Here is a 21,840-nt window from a genome sequence, read left to right as displayed (position 1 = left end):
TGAGAACCACTGGTAACCTCTTCATTTTATAGATGAGTATTTGAAGCTTGTGAAAGCAAAGGACTAGGGGGCAAGAATCATAACTAACAGTAAGACCCCTGGATATAAAATCCTGGCCCTTTCCTCTGGCTAAATTAATCTATTTCCTTTGCTTCTCTTCCTACTTGAAAGTCAGTGCTTTCTAATCCTCTCCCCACCTATAGGAGATGGATTGAACTACGAGATTATAGCATTAAATGAGGACAGGGCTTGTCACTTTGGATAAAACCCAGAAGAATGAGATTTCTTGATGGCTTTTCTAAGAACTTTTAAAGAAATTTTAAAAAGTTTCATGCCTGGCTGGTGTAGCTCAGTGATTGAGCATGGACCTCTGAACCAAGTCACTGTTCAATTCCAGGTCTGGGCACATGCCTGGGTTGCAGGCTTGATCCCCAGTAGGGGGCATGCAGAAGGCAGCCAGTTGATTCTCTCTCATCATTGATGTTTCTATCTCTCTTTACCTTTCCCTTCTTCTCTGAAATCAATAAAAATATATTCTAAAAAGTTTCAATGATATACAATTAATATTCAATGAACCACAGATATTTAAGATGTACAATGTGATAAGTTTTAACATACAAAACCATTTATTCAAGATAATGAACACACTCATCTCCCTCAAGAGTTTCTGCATGCCCCTTTGTAATCCCTCCTAGCAACCCTCTCTCCTACCCTTTTTTCTTCCCCATTCCTAGGTTCTCCTTTCTGTCATTATAGATTATTTTACATTTTCTAGAATATTCTATAAATGGGATCACACAGTGTGTACTCTTTCTGCTTGTCTTCATCAAGCATGATTATTTTGAGATTCATCCATGTGTTGTATCAATAGTTCATTCCTTTTTAGAGCTGAAAGTATTCCTCTGTATGAATCTATCACAATTTGTTGACCTGCTCACCTGTTGATGGTGTTCCAAATTGATATTACAAGTAAATCTTGTGTACAAGTCTTTGAATGGACATTCTTGTTCATTTCTCTTGAGTACACACTAAGGATAAGATTGGCTATATCACATTATAGTTGTATGTTTCACTTTTTAAGAAATGAATAAACTGTTTTTCAAAAGGTTGTGCCATTTATATTTCCACCAGTAGTGTATGGGAGCTCCCATCTTCCCCATCTTCATTAACTCTTGATATGGTCAATCTTTTTTTTTTTCATATTAGCCATTCTAATCAATGTATAGTGGTATCTCATGATATTAGTTTTCATTACTCTAATAAATCATGATGTTAGTCATCCTTTCAGATGCTTATTTAATACATGTATATTTTCATTGGTGAAGTGTCTGTTAAAATGTTTTGCTTATTTCTAATGGGATTGTTTGTTTCCTTATTGCTGAATTTTGAGAGTTAGTTCTTCATATATATTTTAGAAATAAGTCCTTCATTAGATACATGGTTTCAAAGTTTTGCTTTCATTCTATGGCTTTTCATTCTCTTAGCGTTTTTAAAAGAACAGAAATTTTTAACTTTGAGAATGTATAATTTATTATCCAGTGTCCTGTGTTATTTTATGTCCAGTTTGTTCTTTTATGGTTGTGCTTTTTTTGTATCTAACATCACAAAGATTTCCTCCTATGTATTTTTTCTCATTAGTCTTGCTAGAGGGTTATCAACTCCAATGATAATCTCAAGGAACTAGCTATTCATTTCACTTATTTTCCCTATTTTCTATAATTCTATAATTATGAATTTTTCTATTTCTCCTTGTTGCATTGGTTTCTCCAGGAAACCAACTCTCTCTCTTCATTTCAGTAAGTTCACTGGGGTCTAGCTGGATTCCCCTCCTGGCAATATACCTGGACATGCAAGGTGGAAAATGGGGCAATCATAGGGACTTTCCTTATTTCCTGCCTCTCAGAGTTTACTGCTCTTTGAAATTCATGTGTTTTGTTCAGTTTTTTGTTTGTTTCAGATAGGAGTGTCAATCTAAGCCCTGTTACTCCATTTCTACTGGAAGTACAATTGTAAGGAATTCATATTTAAATCCTGCAGAACGCATTCAAAGGCAGACGTGTCTGGGCCTGGCAGTACTACCTTTAGACATTCTGAGGCTTGTATCTAATTTAGAGCATGGTGATATTTTTAGACATCACAGATATATAGCCTAGTGACTGAGTGTTTAATAGAAAAATAGTAGCCATTACATATCAGGTGTTGTGCTAAGGAGAAGAACAATGTACTTTGTGGGCAGGACATATGCATATTGAATGGTATGTTAAACACTGAGCCAAAATGAACTAAGTTAAATATTTGGTCAGATGGGATTCATTGTAGACTGCACTTGAATGTGAAGGTAATAAATTTTAGAACTTATAAAGTGATTGGGCATGAGTACAACCATATGTATTTAATAAAAACTATATAATTATTTAACTAAGCAATGTGACCTAAATGATTAAACCACCTAAAACCTACAAAAGCATATCAAGTGTACCTATTTTAAAAAGTAGGGATACATATATGAAATTTTCCACCTCATAAGGTTTATTTTAAGAATAGTTTCACATATAGGCACATCGATGTTCTACAAATTGGTTAAAGCTAAATCTGGTTAGCACTAGGAATAGGCAGTTCATTTTACTTAAGGATAGTCTTGGCCCCTGTATAAACCTGAGTAGCAAGCTTTCTTGCTCTTGTGTTCCTTCCAAACCAACCAGTAATGACCTCTGCTTTCCTACTCTTTCTTTCCTCAGGAATGTCCCTTACCTATCTATGCATGTCCAAATTTTACACACACTTCAAGCTCTAACCAAGTGCAAAATCTTCCATAAGGCTGCCCTAATTTTCCCATGGGGGTATTTTTTTTCTTTTTTATTGTTTTGTGAGTAGTCTATACCAACTCTTTTATGGAACTTACCCTTTCTTAACTTGCCTTTTTATTATTGACTAGAAGCCTGGTGTGTGAAATTCGTACACGGAGCGGGGGGGTCCCCTCAGCCCAGCCTGCACCCTCTCACAATCCAGGACCCCTCAGGAGATGTCCGACTGCCAGTTTAGGCCTGATCCCACATGGTCTCACAATCCGGGACCACTGGCTCCTAACAGCTCACCTATCTGCCTGCCTGATCACCCCTAACCCCTCTACCTGCCTGGCTCATCACCCCTAACCACCTGCCTACCTGCCTGATTGTCCCTAACTGCTCACCTGCCTGCCTGCCTGATCACCCCTAACAACTTGCCTGCCTGTCTGATCACTCCTAACCACTCTGCCTGCCTGCCTGATCACCCCTAACTGCCTCTGTCTCAGCCCCCGCTGCTGCAGCTTCATCTGGAAGGACGTCCAGAAGGTCGTTTGGCTGTCCCGTCTAATTAGCATATTATGCTTTTATTATTATAGATGCCCAGGTATAATCTCTTCAATTAGACTTAAACATCTTAAAGACAGAGTCAACATCTGATATATCCATTTACCCCTAGTACAATCAAATAGTATAGCACATGGGAGATGCTTGATAGGTTTGTGAGATCAATGAATAAAGGGATGCATACATGATTGCAAGGGCAATTTGTTTTCATCCTCACATAATGATATGTTTTTATTCATATTTGAGAGAAAGAGAGAGAGAGAGAGAGAGAGAGAGAGAGAGAGAGAGAGAGAGAGAGAGAGAGAGAGAGATAAGGCCAAGGCTCAAAGGTAATTTTTATGTAGAGTTTCTACATGCAGAGATTGGATTCTCTATCCCCTTCCTAAAGGATAAGGAAAGGAGGATCTTTCTTTTAGGAGATGCTGCTTAAATGAGACTAACAGGACCTAATGAACAAGAGGTAGAAGAAGATATAGACATGACAGAAGACCCAGAGGTTAGGGTCTAGAGTACTGATGAACATTTGCTCAAATAATTTTTAAAAAAGGATTGGCTAGAATTATGGAAGATAACTTAGAAAACAACTTTTTATTTTTCTGTTGTGCTGAGAAATACAGCACATTTACTAGTGAAGGAATATTTTCTGGAAGTTGTGAAATGGCTGGTTCACAGTGCATGAGAAAGAAGCATGTGGCTGGGGCAGATGGGCAAGTGTAAGGGCAGGAATGAAGGCAGAGGAGGAACTGTGGGTGTGATCTGAACAGAACACCATGAATGAGAAAAAGAAAAGATTCATTGAAGTGATACTGAAAAATAAACTGTCTAATGGCAATAACCTTCTGGTGTGTACTCATGAAATATTAAGGAAAAACAATCTCCTTATACATTAGCCCAGTTAGACCTTTTGAAAGATCAATTCTACTTGCAACCCTTAGATTCAAAGTTGAAAGTGATTGTGATGAGAGGGAAAATTTGCTGGTACCAGCCTTTGAGACTTTGACACCAAAAGGTCATTAGTAGGAACTAATCCACCATCACCAGGGTACAGAGGTAGAAAAACTAGGTAACCCAAATCATACAGCTCTTCTAAAAGTAGTACAGCAAAACTTCTTCATTTATGTTATCAAACTGTTTTCTATAGTGCGTACCTTGTTTTATACTCCTTGGATTTTCTAGGTCAATTAAAAGCACAATTTATTCATTATACTGTGTATTGTTCTCGGTTTACCCCTTACCTCTAGAAATGCTTGAATAAATATCTCCATTGTTGGCTATTTGACTGACCCTGAGAGTGTAGATTCCTTTGGAACTTCCAAGTGCTCTGCATCTTATAAAACTACATTATCCCTACCCCAACAATTCCATAGAGATTGTAGGGTCTAGCAGCCGTGGGCAAACTATGGCCCGCGGGCCGGATCCGGCCCGTTTGAAATGAATAAAACTAAAAAAAAAAGACCGTACCCTTTTATGTAATGATGTTTTCTTTGAATTTATATTAGTTCACACAAACACTCCATCCATGCTTTTGTTCCGGCCCTCCGGTCCAGTTTAAGAACCCATTGTGGCTCTCGAGTCAAAAAGTTTGCCCACTCCTGGTAGTGGAACCTCACCTCACTTTGTGATCTTCTAACTTAGGTGAAGGAACACTCAAAATATGATGCTATATTCTGTTGTGCAGAATGTATTAACTGTGTTTACTAGGTCTTTGTTGTTAAAATATGCAAGACTTTTTTTTTAATTAACACATTTTAATTATGTTCAGACCACTCTTAGGTCCCAAGATATTTAAATGCTCAATTCTCCCAGTATTATTTGTGTAAATTCTACCTAGAACAAGAAATAAGGTTACTTGTGCCAGGCCAGCTCAGGCAAGCGTTCGGTGAGCCTGAGGGGGGTGCAGCGAAGGATGTAGAAAAGACAGACAGAGAGAATAAGCTGGGTCTGGATCTTCCTGTGCATGGCTGAGGCCACAGATAGAGAAATCCAGACAGCAAGCTGAGCCTTTATTTTATAGCCAGAGGTAAACAAGGTAGTGGTCACCATAGTTACAGTGTGCTTGTGAGTTTCACTTGTTTGGGCAGCACTTGCTGCATCTCCCACAGCCCATTAGCTACCCAGATAAGATCTAGGGAGCATCATAAGGTCAAGCCGAATTATGCTAAGAGGGCTGTGCCCTCTAAGCTGGGACTTGTTTGTGGCTTTGCCAACAAGGCAGTCTGAGGCTTAACCCTATAGCCGTTACCTACAGTTACTCTTATCTAATACATAAGACACTAGAAAGGTCTTCTAATTACTCTTAATTTTTAAGATAAATAATGGACTGCATTTTATATTCATGAGCCTTCTGGCTAGTCCAGTGGTCGTCAAACTGCGGCTTGCGAGCCACATGCGGCTCTTTGGCCCCTTGAGTGTGGCTCTTCCTAAGCCTTAGGAGTACCTTATTAAGTTAATAACAGTGTACCTACCTATATAGTTTGAGTTTAAAAAATTTTGCTCTCAAAAGAAATTTCAATCGTTGTACTGTTGATATTTGGCTCTGTTGACTAATGAGTTTGCCGACCACTGGGCTAGTCTTTAGAGATACTCTTAGGTAAATACTCTGTCGTTAATAAAAGCAGTAACACTCTGTAGCTGAAAAATGTATCACATCTAGGTCTTAACTAAACTGAGTGGCAAGTTGGCCATACTCAATGACACTGTAAGAATGCATGTATATAATTGTGTTTCTCACACAGCAGACAAGCATAGACACCTGCACATGTACCTATATGTGTGTATGTAACGCACTGCCTTCAATTTTCCTACTCTGCACAAGCTACTCAAATGCTACCTCCGTGACTGCCACCCAAATCTTCTGGTGGAAATATTTTTTCACATCTCTCTTCCTCCCACTTCTCTTCCCCCACACACTTATGGTATGTGCAGTTTTGCCAGATCCATGTAAAGTCAGGGAAATGCTGATGGGATTGCTTTTCACAAGTGTGGGAACACAAATCCTTCCCAATGAAAACATCTGTCTCTGTTCAAGTCATGCCCAGTTAGCCCCCAAAAGAAATGTTCTGATTAACTTTTTTTTTAAGTCTTAAGATAGCAGTTTGTGTAGCAGATCTAATTAAGAAGTTTATGTAACAGATCTGCAGGGTTTTTTCCGTCTTCAATCGGGTTCTTTGAGCTCAGTTTGAGTGTTACTAGCTTTCACCATGCAACGGCCAAGTGCTTCCCGGGCTGAAAATTACCAGCTTTTGTGGGATACTATTGCTTCCTTAAAACAATGTGAGCAAGCCATGCAACATGCATTCATTCCGGTAAGAAATGTTTTCTTTTCATTTTCTAGGGATTTTTAATTTTTTTTTCTTTTCTTTTATAGCTAGAGATAAATAGCATGTAGTCTTTGCATTTAAAGATGTGGTATCTTTTCTGTGGTTCTTTTTCAGCTGAATATATGTCTGTTTGGTTTTTTTTTTATTCTGTATGAAATCTGAATTCTTAATATGGTCTAACATTGATCAGTGAAATATAGTAAAAAGTGGTCAAGCAAATTCATTCCACTGAAGCTAGTAGTTTCTAATAGTAATATGTATTTTAAAAAGAGCATAAGATTGATATTTCTCATAATAAAATTTAAAACAGCTTTCATGTACATTTCCTGGTTGGTTCCTTCAAAATTACTTAGAATGACTTGACTATTTTGCAGATAGATCAAGAAGCCAAAAGTTAGTTCTTACATTTCAGTTCTTTGCTTATCCAGGTAAAATCCACCATAAACCCTCTCTTAAAAACTGTGATTGCTCCTAAATAGTGCTGTACTACTTAGAGATTTGTAACAATGGCTGATAGAAGTGTATGGATACATAAAGTGAATTAATAAGTCAGTGTTGTTATGTTTTATATTGCAGAAATAATGTTTGTGCTTATAATTATCCAACCAGAGGAACCAAGCTGGGTACATTTCATAGGTTTAGATGAGGTAAATGGGACTTGGAAGAAGAATATTAAAATATTTCTTTTTTCAATTAGATCTATTATAGAGGATTAAGACAATCTAAGAGGTATAAGAAGGAAAAACTATTAAAAATTAATCTGTGATAAAAAAAATTATGTGGAATCCTTTAAGAAAAACATTACTTCTGACATAGAAACTGAAGAGATATGTTTCTGACAATAGTTATAATAAATCTTTAAAGTTGAAGTTATTTTCAAGTGACAAGTTAGATGACATATTTTTGTCCATAACTTAGAATTACCTAAATAGTTCAAAGACTGTGCTACACTTAAAGTTCTCATTGAATACTATTTTCTAGTTGGATCTTTGTACATTGATTTTGATTATTAAAGCTATTAAACATGAAATTTTTGAAAGGACTTTGAAAAATTAATGGTGGAAAGCTCTGTAAATCAGATTAAGTTATATTGATTCTACATTGAACTGGACTCTGATGTGTATAATTTGCTTCTCCTGTATTTTTCAAACTCTTCTTCCTTTATTTTATCAAGGAGAGTATGATTCATCTTGTGAAACTCAAGTATCTCCTCATTCACAGAACTTTCTCTGGCCAGGCAGAGTTAATTTTCTCTCTTGTCTGTCCCTTGTGTATACCTTTGATTTATCACTTAACAAACTTATTGCAAATGTTTTCTTCTCTGTCTCTCTAGTTATATAGTAACTTTTTTTGGAGTGAAGGAGAAAAGGAAAGTTAGTGAAAGGAACTAACATATATTTGTTTGTTCCTTATTTTCCTATCTTGAATTTATTGAATGTAGGATGCATCTATTCCTAGTGTCTAGCACTGTGCCTGGCACCACAAAGAATGCTTTACGAGCATGTGAGGAATGAATGAAATCAACTAATGAGAGTCTTTCACGCCAGTATTTCCAATTATTACATGGCAGTTTTCATCACTAGCTCTATCTATACTAACTCATAAAATTATTTCTATTTAGTTCCATCTAGAGAAAACAATAAACCTCTACTGGTGCATTGCATGGGGTGATGGTGGGAGGAGAAATGTGTTAATGCAGGGATTAGACCCTGATGGGAAAAATAGCCTTGGATTCAATTCCCATAATCCATGGGCTACTCTTTCATCCATTTTATTGTCTGTTTCCAATTCCCCCTACGGAACACATGCACAAAGACATATTCAAGTTTTATTCACATTTGCTTCATTTTGACTGCTCTAAAATCTTTTTCAAAAAATATTAAAATTTTTCAATCTCTCTAATATTTTCATATTGCCTCTAAGTCTTGCATTAAAGATATCATGATATAATTTTATGAAGATTGATTTCAGAAAACATAATCACTATTAAAATATCACTATCAATTGAGGATAATCCTGTCTAAATTGAGCCTCAATTCATTTATTTGTCTGAATCTATAATTTAGATCTCAGAAATGGTCCCCATTTATTCTGTCTGTTATGTACTTTTAACTCAGTGATATGTATTTATTTCATAGAGACTCATAGTTACACACACATACATGTACATGGATATATGGCATTTTTACCTGATACTTATTTAGGATATCCAAATAAGTCCTAAAAGTACATACTGTTACCATGCTGTCTTAAGCATAATATGGAAATGACAAATTATATTGACTCAATCGACTGCCTTCTTTAAAATAAACCTAGTTCTCTTTTAAAGTACTTGGAAATGAATTATGTGTAGAAAGCATAGACACACAATGATGTAGCTAATTTTAGAAAAACTGACCTGAAAACTATACAAGTACATAAATCTTGTGTGGATTCCTAACACAACATTAGAATGCAAATCTCCCTTGATGATCTAGACCATTTCTCCCACACACCATAAGCTACAGATCAAAAATGGTTTCTCAGCATTGCTGCGCTATGGACTACTGGTAAATCTGACTTAAAATCTGAGTTGTGATACAATCCCCGTACAGCCTACACGTCAACTTGGTGAGAGAAAACTTAAAGCAGCTCCTGTCTGGATTGTGTGCTGCCCAAAGTGGTCTGTAGAAAGAAGGAAGCCAAACTATGAAGTCCTTCAAAGTCTCGATATTTGATTTTACGTAATGTATCATGCCTTATAGTGATGAAGTGGAGATCAAATTTGGATCTCAAGCAGGTTGGTCTACTTGACCAAATATCTCTGAGTATAAGATAGCAACACAGAATTTCCCATATACTTAGCCTAAGTGCCAACCAACACAAGCTCCTAAATATTTATTGAGTGAAAGAATGTAAAAAAAAAAACAAAACAAAAAAAACAGCTCTCATGAAGTCCTGTAAATTAGACCCATCATTGGAGATATAAGAGCATTTTTCTACACAGTATCTTTGAGTATCAGGCAAATCAGATTTTTTTGTGTGTTTTATTGCATGAGTTGCTATGCGAAGAAGAACAGTTCTATAATTAGTAGTTCTTTTCATAGAGACTGGGCTGTGTTTCCATTAACTTCACTCACATTTTATTGAGTCCCTGCTACATCCCAGGCATGGTACTAGGCACAGAATAGGATCTGAAGGTGCACTTCAATTTCTTTGTGACACCATTGGACAGAGAGACTGCATTACCCCTTGCCCAATGGTACCCTATTGTCTCTTGCTGTAATGTACAAAGTTGATTTTCCTTGTGCTGCTAGTCATCGTGTTTGGATTTGGTCTACTGTAAATGTCATGGATCTTGCCAAACATTGGGAGAGATGCTGTGACTAAATCAGGAGAACCCCTGAAGAAGCCTACCTGGAATTCTGCCACAAGGAATGTTCAAATGAACACATAAATCACTCCAACACCAGATACAGAGTGTTAAGTGCCTTAAGTGAGCAGATCGCCTGGGCCCACTGGGTGTTCAAGGTGAAATTTCATTCTTTAAGACTTAACTCTCAGCCCTTTCACAAGACTTCATCACACCTCATAACCAGATGATTTGCCTTCTCCTTCATTGTTTCAACACTGATTAACACTTCCTGAAGAAGAGTAAAAGTAGGGAACCTGTCCAGCCAGCATGGCTCAGTGATTGACCATAGGCCTATGAACCAGGAGGTCACTGTTCGATTCCCAGTCAGGGCACATGCCTGGGTTGCAGGCTCGATCCCCAGTGTGGGGCCTGCAGGAGGCAGCCAATCGATGAGTCTTTCTCATCATTGCTGTTTCTATCTTTTTCTCCCTCTCCCTTCCTCTGAAATAAATAAAAATATATCTTTAAAAAGAGTAGGGAACATACTTACATACTACTTGAATCTATACATTCTTATTTAACTGTCCCAATACCAGTAGGAAATGGTCCCAATATTATTATCATTTTAGAGGTTCAGTGAAGTCAGGTACCTTGTTTAGGGCCTTCTGGCTCTAATTTCACTTGCCTTCACACCCACCATGGTCCTTTGTCCCTATTTCTCAGGCGATATTTCTCTGCTTTGTATTATAGGAGGGTTCTCTTATTTGCACATGACATTGTACTTTGCCCTTACAGAGCAAAACGATGCACTTTGTCTTCCTACTTTCTGCATCTCAAGTACAGTACCTTAAATATCATGTTTTCTAAATAAATATGTATGGGCTGCTTAATACTTAAAATGTGAGAACTTAGGCAGAAATGAGAAAATGATGAAATAATCCTTCCTGTGTCAAATACATCCTTGAAACCTGTCTCCTCAGCAACAGCATCACTTCCACAGATCCTGCCTCCAGTCCCTAGATGTCGAGTTTTGAACCATTGTAAGCTTAGGTCAGCTCTAAATAGAATTTGTTCAGTGATGAGATTCAGTTCTAGTTCATGGTGTTCCAAGTGTGTTTGTCCTTTCTGGATTCTAAATATTACTCGACTCATCATCCTCAATCATGTTGGATTCATTTCTCTATTTCATTCCTCTTGGCCTCCCTTTGCTTTTCTGTCTAGTAATACCCCAGTTTTCAGTCAATCTCCTCCTGAAGAATATGAACTAGGCTATTAATGGAATTTCTATTAGTAAAGGAATAAAGATGACACAATCTATAGAGATGTTCAACCTAATGGGGGAAAATAACTACACCAGAAGTGACCTGGATAATTGCAACAGCCTGGAACTGCACGAACATTTGCAGATTTCTGGTAAAATGGAATGGAATTGTCACTTCTGTTTTCGAACAAAAGGCAAGAGCTCGTTATCTTTTTATCTTCCTCTCTTATGCAGTTAGCATTTTCTTTGACTGCCGGTCTTGTGATTCCTGTGCAAAAGCATCTGGAGTCCGTGAAAAATTAACGCCAGGTGCAGGATGCCTTCTCTTCATCCCAGTATTGCTCATTGTAAAATGTTTGTGTTGACTCATCAAAATGGGGTATTAGCACAGCTATATGTTACTGTACAACAGAGTAAAGCCCATTCTCTTCCACTCCCATTTTTTTCTCACCCACTCCGGAAATTGCAAAAGTAGGGCCCAAAATGTGTTTATTACAGAATATAAAACTAGACAGTTGTTCAGAGTTCTTAATGGCAGTCTTCCTCCATGTAGCAAAGCAAAATCAAAATGTACACACATCAAACTCTCAAAATCTTTAATGAGCTAATACTAGATATGCTATATCTTTTTAAGCTGTATTTTGATGTTTCCATTGAGCAGAAAAATGCCTAAGGACAATGGAGTTTCTAATTTTTATCTTGTGTAGAGATAAAAAAACACACAATGCTGTACAAATGTTCTTACTGTTGCTGCTGCTGCTGAGATAACCACTACTGCTACCTGCCTTCCTGATATGAATCTATCTTGTTACGATCTTCACACAGTGTCAACTAGATTCTTTGTCATTGCAACATTGCCAGGTAGCGTGGCAGGTTTTAATATCCTTATGTTATTTATAAAAATCAATTGAATGCAAGGAGTTGAAGTGGCCGGGATCAGAAGTGGTTTGGTAGTAAAGTATAATCTAGTGAGATTAGAATCACAATCTAGTGCACTTTTGCTCTGATTCACATTTTTGATTACCTGAAAAGTATAGATCAGAATCCTTGCTCTACCACTTGCCATCTTGGGCAAATTGTTGAACTTCTCAGTTCCATCCTCTGTAACATTATATATTATACAATTCTTTCTGGGGTTGTTTGCAGTTTTAAAAAGCTACCAGTAAGAGAAAAATAGGTATCACATGATCTCACTCATATGTGGAATCTAATGAACAAAATAAACTGTTGAAAAAAACAGATCCAGAGACATAGAAGCATGGAATAGACTGTCAAACCTCAGAAGACAGGTGGGGGAGGATGGGTGGGTGGGAGGAGATCAACCAAAGAACTTGTATGAATATATGCATAACCCATGGACACAGACAATAGGGTGGGGAAGGCTTGGGGTAGGGGTGGGAGCAGGCTAGAAGAGGTCAATGGTGAGGGGAGGGGAGTTTGAAAGGGGACATATTTAATACTTTTAAGAATTAAGATTTAAAAACATAAAAGCTACTGTGAATTAGACCCTTAGGACAATGGCTAACTAAAGACTGCCATTATTAATTTTGCTAAATTTTAATATTCTAAATTTATCCTTTTATTGCATAGTGGTTTTTTTCTTTATTGATAAGGTATCACATATATGTCCTTATCTCCTCATTGCCCCCACCCCACCCCAAACCCCTTCATGTCCTTACCCCCTGGTGTCTGTGTCCATTGGTTAGGCTTATAAGCATGCATACAAGTCCTTTGGTTTATTTCTCCCTCTTACCCCCACCCTCCCCTACCTTCCCTCTGAGGTTTGAGCATCTGATCGATGTTTCTCTGTCTCTGGATCTGTTTTTGTTCATCAGTTTATGCTGTTCATTATAATCCACAAATGAGTGAAATCGTGTGATATTTATCTTTCTCTGACTGACTTATTTCGCTTAGCATAATGCTCTCCAGCTCCATCCACGCTGTTGCAAATGGTAGCAGTTCCTTCCTTTTTATAGCAGCGTAGTGTTCCATTGTGTAGATGTACCACAGTTTTTTAATCCACTCATCTGCTGATGGGCACGTGCATAGTGTTTTTATATATGACCTTATCTGCTTATCAAAGAAGCACATGAGGTTGATTAAATAAAAATTTATAATCTCCATTTATACATGAACAGAAAGTCTCAGAGAGGTTACATTAACTGGCTAAGATCATCATATACCTGAGGCGATATGTCTTAAAGCTAATCAGGTGACCCAGATCCTAACCTCTTTCTATCACTATTTTTATTATATTTAAAATTAGGTTAGTATTAAAGTCAGGAATCATTCAGTCCTTATTGGTTGTTGTGTATAAACTTAGAAATAATAAAGAGTTAAGTGATCTACCCCAATTCTATTAAGGGACCAGCCAACCCTAGAAGCCTCATCTGCTGACTCCAAGTTCAGGGCTAAGAGGTACTCATCCTACAACATTAAAGCATAATGTACAAATGTTTTTGTTGAGTTAGTGAAGATAAGGAGGGGTTATGAGATGTAGGGTTGCAAACATTATAATCATGTCCTTTCCAGTTGGCTTAGGAAATCCTTTATAAAACAAGCAAAGGTTCCAGTGTGTCTGAGTTTGCAATTCCAATTCCAATGGACAAAGTGCCTGAGAGAACAGAGGAGAGTCAACCTGGGACCATCATTTTGTTCACCAACTTGTGAAGAGTCCCCATGCACCAGGAAACAACCCCCTTCTGCCTTCTTCTTCCTTTCATTCTTCTCTTACTATTTTCCTCTCTCTCCTCTAGCCCATAGCAACAGATAATATTCCTCCCTCCTTACTCTGAAACACACAGTTGCAGCATTATCCGGGCCCCAGTAGGAGGTAAATTGGCAAGCAAGACCTTTGCTTTGTGGAATAACTGAGGGTAAGAAAGCCTTTGGAAAACTGAGAAACCAAGAAACATACACACTGCCACTCTGGAAAGCTGGAACTGCTGTGGAGCTAGGAACTGGCTGGCATTTTGGACCCAGAAATCTGTAGGCTCTTGGCTATAGAACAAAGAGCGCATTGCCTAGTCAGTGACAACATACAAATGCATCTGCAGACTATATTCCTTGGCACCAGCAAATGCTAGTAGTATTTGCCCAATCTCTAATTTTTTAGTCCCCATTCACTCCTCCTTTTTTATTTCTTTATATTTTTTCTCATTGAAAATAATTCCAAACAGAACATTAAATTTGGAAAAAAAAATGGGTAGAATAGATACGAATGTTATCAGAATTTAAAATAGGGGAAATTGAACTAAACTGTTGTTTACTCTGTTCCTTCTGCAACCTAGCCCATGTGCTATCTTTTCAAGGCAGTTCTTGAAACATCTTCCAGACCCAACATTGCTGTGAGCACCTTCTGGATTACTAATGGTTAAAAAGTACCTCTTCTTGTTCTCCCTTCCTAACATTTCCTCTCATACAAAGGAACAGTTCTCGATAGGAAATGTTTAAAGACACTTTCCATGCCTTGGCCTGTTATGTTTCAAGCTTAGAGTGTATGATTTGGTATTGAATTATGGTTGGTAGAGGGGAAAACTGAAAGCTGTTAGATGTTAGATATTTCTTTCTGGAGAATTTAGAGCTTAGAAATTTCTTTCTGAAGATAAGACTTATGGAACATGGAGAAAGGCAAGAGCTTAATGATAATTCTCTGCTTCACCTCACATCTTTTTGACTCCTTAATAAAGAAGATAATTTTTGCCTCTAATCACATGGTGTTGAGTCCATAAAAATTAACTGATTCATAAGCAAAACAAAATATAGGCTATAAACATGGAACAAGTGGCTCACACATGCATTTTTAGGTGCCTTTTCTCAGACATACAGAACCTCATCCTTTAGCCAATTAATAAGAAGACACTTTATATGCCTTTGCTTTTTTTTCTTATTTTACTTTTATCTAGTGTATTCAGGCCTTTCTTAACATCGTGTCTTCTAATTTTCTATATCTGAATGATAAAAGCAGAGATCACTGCTTTTCAGAAGGAAGAATTGTGTAGTCTCCCTGCTTTCTTTCTAGTAATTCCCAGCAGGGAAAATTTTATGAGTGAAACCAGATCTTGCCTGAGACACAGATTCTTAGAGGTCATCCATTTCACCCTGTTACTGAATTTGCTGGAGATTTCCTGATTCTAAGTCTGGCCATTTTTATCTCAGGGACACAATCCCTCAAATGGATTGTGGTTACTTCAGGGAGATGGACTGCCTGAATTTTAATAGCCATGCAGCAACTACTTGAGATGTCAGGTTGACTCCATTATAAAGAACTGAAACATTATTTTTATATTAAAAATAGGTGGTTATGGAATAAAATATAAAAACCACATAAACTGTTAAGACAAAAAATAAGTTTTCAAATAAATGTTTAGTTTGGGATGAGTCTTTTGTGATACGTCTTCACATTCACCTGAAATGTTTGAAAAATGCTTAGGATACCATTTTGCTTCTTTTCATGATCATTGAATCCTTAGATTTCCACTAAATTGTATGCTTCCTCCCACCTCTTCAACTTCTGAAATGTACAGTGGGAGAGGAGGTTAGTGCAGGGAACCAATTGCAGCTACCTTCCTTGCTTCACACAGGATGGTGATACAACAAAAATATGGATTTGTTGTTTAAAAGATTGAGCCTTTCCTCCCCTAGTTATTAGTCTAGTGACCTTGGTCACTTTGTATTACAGGTTCATGCCTCATTTTACTTATCTGTATAATGGGCATAATTATAGCATGTAATTCATAGGCTTGGAATGAGGATTAGAAACAAGGGAGCATAAAGGACCAGCATATAGTAGGCATGGAGGAGTCTTTCTGCTTACAACTCTTCTTAATGTACATGATGTGGTTTAGAAGTACATGGTCTGCAGTGCTCCAGCTGCCAACACATCAACAAAACCAGGCAGTGTGTTACAAGAGTGAGTCACCAGAGGGGCAGCGTGATATTACCCCTTTCCTACCCATTTGACTACTCTGTTGAATCATGTTTTCTCATGCATCCTATTTCTTGTTGCTGTGGCTTTCATTCCATAGATTTAAAAACCCAATAGCAAATATATTTGAATATATTGTGTGCCCAGCACAGTTAGGAGTATAGGTGGAGGTGGCTGGTGAGGAGATGAAGTAAAATGGGGAGTCTATCCTCAAAACAATTACATTTTCAGCAAGAAGATACAAATATCATACATGAACCACTTAGTCATCAACATGTGTAAGAACAGAAGGAAACACTCATTAAAAATGTCAAGGGTTGGTGCTTTCACATAACAAATATCCTTTAATATTTATAATTCATTGTAAACTGAAGTAAGATAAAGAGTAATGCTTTAAAATTGGAAGGGCAGGATAGATGGAGACTTGCAGTGAGGATAAAGGAAACTTTCATGGAGTGTTTGGGACTTGAGGTTGTCATTGAAGAATGGATAGAATTTGGTTAGGTAGATAGGAGAGGGAACCATGATTGATTTGGGATATGGGAGAAGGAAGAAATGTAAACAGTGACTTTATGGTAGACATGTAAGGTGTATGCTGGGAGAAGTGACAGCTCTGGCCTGATGGAAGAAAAGGGGAAGAGGGAAGGAAACTAAATAGCAACCATTTATTGATCACCCACTGTGTGCAAAGCTCTGGTCCATATGCTACAGAATAAATACGTCCCGCCTTAGTCTGATGAACCAGGCTATTGACAGCTTGCTCAGAATTCTGGTACCTATGTCAGGAAAATACAACTGTACTTCTAAGATAATAGTTCTTACCAAATTGCTTAGCAAAAAGGAACAGATGGTATCCACATGGATCTTTCAGGAATAGCACCACATGGAGTGAATCAGTGAGTTAAGTAGGTGTGGTTATTGTGGCATGGGGCACATTGACTACATCACATCTGAGACGTGAGCTAATGACTCCATTTTTCGTGTACTCTTCAGAGAGCACTTGCACAATTAAAGCAGTTAAGTTAGTAAAAGCTTCATGTGAATAATGGGATTTATGGCATCATGTGGAATAATGGAGAAAAACAAAGAATTTAGAATAGGATCTGGATTTGAATTCCAGCTCTGCCTCTTTCTAGCTGTCTGACTTTGGGAAATCCACTGAATACCCCCTGAGCCTATGTTTACTTATCTATAGACAAGGTCTCTCTGGGGTTCTGTGAGGAGTAAACAAGAAAAAACAGGTTAAAGGCTTACCATATCTTTTGCACACTGTGGGTGCTTGCTCAATCAATGCTAGTTCTCTCTCTTTTTAATGTTTTTTTTTTTTTTATTTTTTCAGGGAGGCAGGGAGAGAGAAATAGAAACATGAATGATGAGAGAAAATCATTGATTGGCTGCCTCCTGCACGCCCCCTAGTAGGGATCAAGCCTGCAACCAGGGCATGTACCCTGATGGGGAATCCAACTGTGACCTCCTGGTTCATGGGTCAGTCCTCAACCTCTGAACAACACTGGCCAGGCAATGCTAGTTCTCTTTCTTCTCCCTGAGAATTAAATGATCTAATGTGTATAGACTCAATTTATAAATTATAAAGCATGTTATTGGTGGTCACTCTAATATAATTATCAATTTGAGATTCAAATGATGATCTGCAGTTAGGTGAGTCTTTATTTCAGCCTTTTATATTAAGTGCAAAGAGGTATGTGGAGAGGGTACAGGATAGAGGTCTGAAGAGTTTTTATAAACTAACAGTTCAAGCAATTTTTATCCCTTGTTTCAAGTGGGATTGATTCTAGAGAAAACATATGAGGTCAAGAAAGCTCTTTGGCTCTGGGTCTCCAGTTTCTGTGCCTCATTCCTCAGACCGCCCCATCTCTTCTGCACGGGGGTTAAATAGGTGCCCAACTCAGACTCACTGAGGTCCTCACGATACCATCCATTTTCTGCAAAATATTACACTACCTTGTATTTTAAGGAGGCTCAAGCAAACGTGTGAACACTTGAATCCAAAAGGAAGAAATACTAGTGGCAGGCTTTCAAAGATCAGTGAGATAATTTGTGTTGACTCGAGCAGACTTCTGGGTATTTCTAAAATCTTCATAGAGAGCAGAAGCAACTGCTTTGCAGTTGTTAAAAGTTACCTTTGGAATCAGACTGATAGGTTTGACACTTGACCTTGCTTTTACCACCTGGGTAACCTTGAGCAAGGTACTTAACATCTGTGTGCCTCAGTTTTCTGTAAAGTGAGTAGAATATACTTATTATTAAGTGAGTTCAGTTAAGCAGAGTTGAATCGAGTTCAAGCCAAGCATGAATCTATCATTCTCTCCTCATATTTTCTGAGCTAACCTGGTGCATTTTTTTAGGTGCTAGGGAGAGGGACCAAGGTCCTAGCATCCTCCAGAATTGCTCCCTTGAGACATCTTGCCATAACCATTAGCCTGCAGTTAAGCCTTGGCTAGCCAAGCCTCAGACACTCACACTGTTCACACACCCATTCATCTGTTATTGCCTTAGTGTCCTCATCTGTGACATGGGTGCCCTATGTGACCGCAGGGTAAGGGCAAACCAGGTGAAAGGCCAGAACCTCTTGGCAATGACTCAGAGCTACACTGGATTGAACTACCTGGTTGATCTTGTGTACACAACATGAAAAGAAAAAAATTCCAGGAAAGCAAAATATGACCACAGCAATAAATAAAATAGCCTTACCTCTATAGAATATCTCTCTTTCACTTTACATGTACTATATTTTTAGCTAACTTCTTGGGAAATAGGTTAACTGGAAAATAGCATTGTCCCATTTTTTCAAGTGGTGGTTTGCAAGAGATTAAGGGACCTAGAAATCCTCTGAGAACTGGGGAATTGAATCTGAGTCAGTATGGTGAGAAATTTCTCTTCAGACTGTGAAAAAGAAACTAATCACTTTCAGGGAATAAAATAACTTTATTTTCAGGGGACCAGGAAGATGTGTGTGGTTACCAGCATGAGACCTGGGGCTAGAAAGATAGGGATTTGAGACCTGGTTATGAGTACCTGTGACCTTAAGGCAAGTGACTAAGCCACTTTGATGCTCCCCTCCCTTTTTTTTTCTCCTTAAAAAGAAAGGGAAATAATATTTTCCTTGGAACATTTTGAGAATTAAATGCATTGATGCCTCTTCAGCATCCAATAAATGCTTAATATTTTATTTTATTTTTAAAAAATATATTTTATTGATTTTTTACAGAGAGGAAGGGAGAGAGATAGAGAGTTAGAAACATCGATGAGAGAGAAACATCGATCAGCTGCCTCCTGCACATCTCCTACTGGGGATATGCCCTCAATCCAGGTACATGCCCTTGACCGGAATCGAACCTGGGACCTTTCAGTCCGCAGGCCGATGCTCTATCCACTGAGCCAAACCGGTTCGGCCTTAATATTTTATTATCATTATTATTGTTGTTATTTTCCTGTCTTCAGTTTTGATACTAAATAATTGTGAGATTTGGGCCATGCCACTTTCTTCCTGTCTTTCCATTTTATATTTTTAAAACAAAAAGGTAGAACACAATGATCATTAAGGTCTCAGCTTTAGAGTTTTATTATTCTAGAATGTATTTATTTTTCTTCTCTCATACAACCATCAATATATCTTTAATCAGTTATTTTTCAAAAATTTTCTTTGGAGCTTATTAAACAACATATGCTGATTCAGGCAACCTGGGTGTACCTGTGCCATTAGCCTTTCCTGGTTCATGCCTCCTGCAAGCCTGCTCACATGATATACTGGGGCCCAGTGATTGAGCCAGAGTGAGGAGGGGAGGGTTTGGGCACTAGCCTGGATCAAGGTGGATAGATCTAATTTGAGCTGGTTCCTGAGTTGTTGGTGAGCAGTAAAAAATAAAATCAAAAGAGTTCTGGTCAAGTATGATTCCATTGTGAGAGGCAATAGAGCATGACTGTCAATAACATGGACTCTGAGTCAGATTGTTTGAGTTTGAAGACTATCTCTTTATCACATGTACGACTGCATAAAGTTTCTGAACCTCTGTTTCCTCACCTGTAAGATGAGAATAACAGTACCTGTCTCATTGATTATATGTGGATTAAATAAGTTAATTGCTGTAAATAAGTGCTATATAAGTGCTTTCCCTTATTGTTATCTATACCAGTGTTAATATACCAGGAGATTTCACTGTGGCTGGGTCATGGTATCATGAGATTCTAGGTAGTCATGATTCTCAACCAAGCAATTGTAGGTCCCAGGCAAATCCTTCAAGGAGGAGTAGGACTCTGCCAACCCCTCTGGATATGAGGCTCCAGCCCAACATTATGGGAGAGAAGGAGAGGAATGAAAGGTTTTCAGTCCCCATATAGAACTGGAGTGCAATTCAGGAAATCCAGAATGAAGTTCCCCTCCCAACCACATCACTTTTTTTTTTTTTTCCGCAGTGGATCAACGTGATGGGAGGTTAGGGAGAAAATTTAATAGAAAATAAAGTTATTCAGAGTTCAATCCTTAGCATACCACTTAGTACTTGACGTTAAATATATCATTTCAGACCTAATTGAGGATGTGGGTAGTAACCCCAAAGTTATATTTTCCTAAATAGGATCAGGGCATCACCCCTGATGGCAGCCTGCTGTGTGATTGTGAAGTTAATGACTGCTAATATGGCATCTTATAGCACTCAATCTAAGCTAGCTAAGATTTACGGTGAAGTTCTGGGATCTCCAGCTCTCTCAGTGAGGTCATGTACATATACAAAATAGACTCATTTTAAAACTTCCAGTGGCTTTCATCTTGTTTTGAGCTGTCATGTCATACCATATATAAAGTCAAGTATAGGCCCTGTTGCACTTCCTGCCCACTGAGGAGCCTGTCCTTTAAGGCTGAGAAATTCCCGCTCAATTCCTAGCCCCATCAGTGTTACTGGTATTAGTGTTCAGTCCTTGCTGTATCTAAGTCACTTGACTATGTGGCCTCCTCTCCTTTTCCATTTTGCTTCTTAAAAGCTTAGGCACTGGCCTGGCTTTAGTCTGTTGATGTTTCTGCTACCTACTTACCACTTGTCAGACCTAAGCTTTCCAGAGTGTCTCCTTGGACTTACTGGCTTCTGTCAATACCTTATCAATACCTTATCCCTATCAATATCTTGCTGGAAGAGACTTTCTCATTGTAGCTGGCCTGGTGACTACTTGCCCATTTATCTCAGAGGCATATCCTAGATCTAGCACTTAACAAATATCAAGAAGAAACCACATCAGTCAATATCAATGAACTCCTTTGAAAATTTGCATGAATTATGGCAATCTATATTACTTACATTCTCGTGGTAGCAATCAAGGGAAGTTTACTTTTTTCTTAATGTAAGCAAAGTTATTGATATAATATAAAAATATTTGGCTATCTCATAGATCCCAAGGACAGGATGGTGGTAGAATTCATGAATAACTTAATTTCACAATTTAAATTGTACTAGTAGCCTCTCTGCTTGCTTCCTGCTTCTCTATGATTATCTTTATTCTTCCCTCTTTTTGTAAACTGCTTTCCCCCTTTGGAAAAGAATGTTAAGACAAATCATTTACATATTACAGTTTGGGTCACCCAAGACAGATTCATTTTCTTAAGGCTTAAGTCTAACTTTATCTAGGTTTACATATAG

General features: G+C 38.0%; 1 protein-coding gene across 11 annotated transcripts in view; it reads left to right on the top strand.

The window, feature by feature from the left end:
- The window catches only part of DLG2 (discs large MAGUK scaffold protein 2), a gene marked incomplete at its 5' end in the record, with an annotated part of 1,947,716 nt that overhangs the window by 1,232,194 nt on the left and 693,682 nt on the right, over positions 1-21,840 (top strand). For 2 of the 11 annotated variants that reach the window (XM_081100122.1, XM_081100120.1), the window contains one exon: positions 6,526-6,655. The exons of the other annotated variants lie outside the window; for them this stretch is intronic. In XM_081100122.1, the coding sequence (XP_080956248.1) occupies positions 6,551-6,655 (105 nt within the window). Of the gene's footprint in view, positions 1-6,525; positions 6,656-21,840 lie in introns of those variants that run through there. 11 annotated transcript variants of the gene reach the window in all.

The sequence above is a fragment of the Myotis nattereri genome, assembly GCF_964212035.1.
Source record: "Myotis nattereri genome assembly, chromosome: 9".
NCBI classification, from domain to species: domain Eukaryota; kingdom Metazoa; phylum Chordata; class Mammalia; order Chiroptera; family Vespertilionidae; genus Myotis; species Myotis nattereri.
Note: the sequence above shows the minus strand (reverse complement) of the source record. Positions and strands in the feature narration are given on the sequence as shown.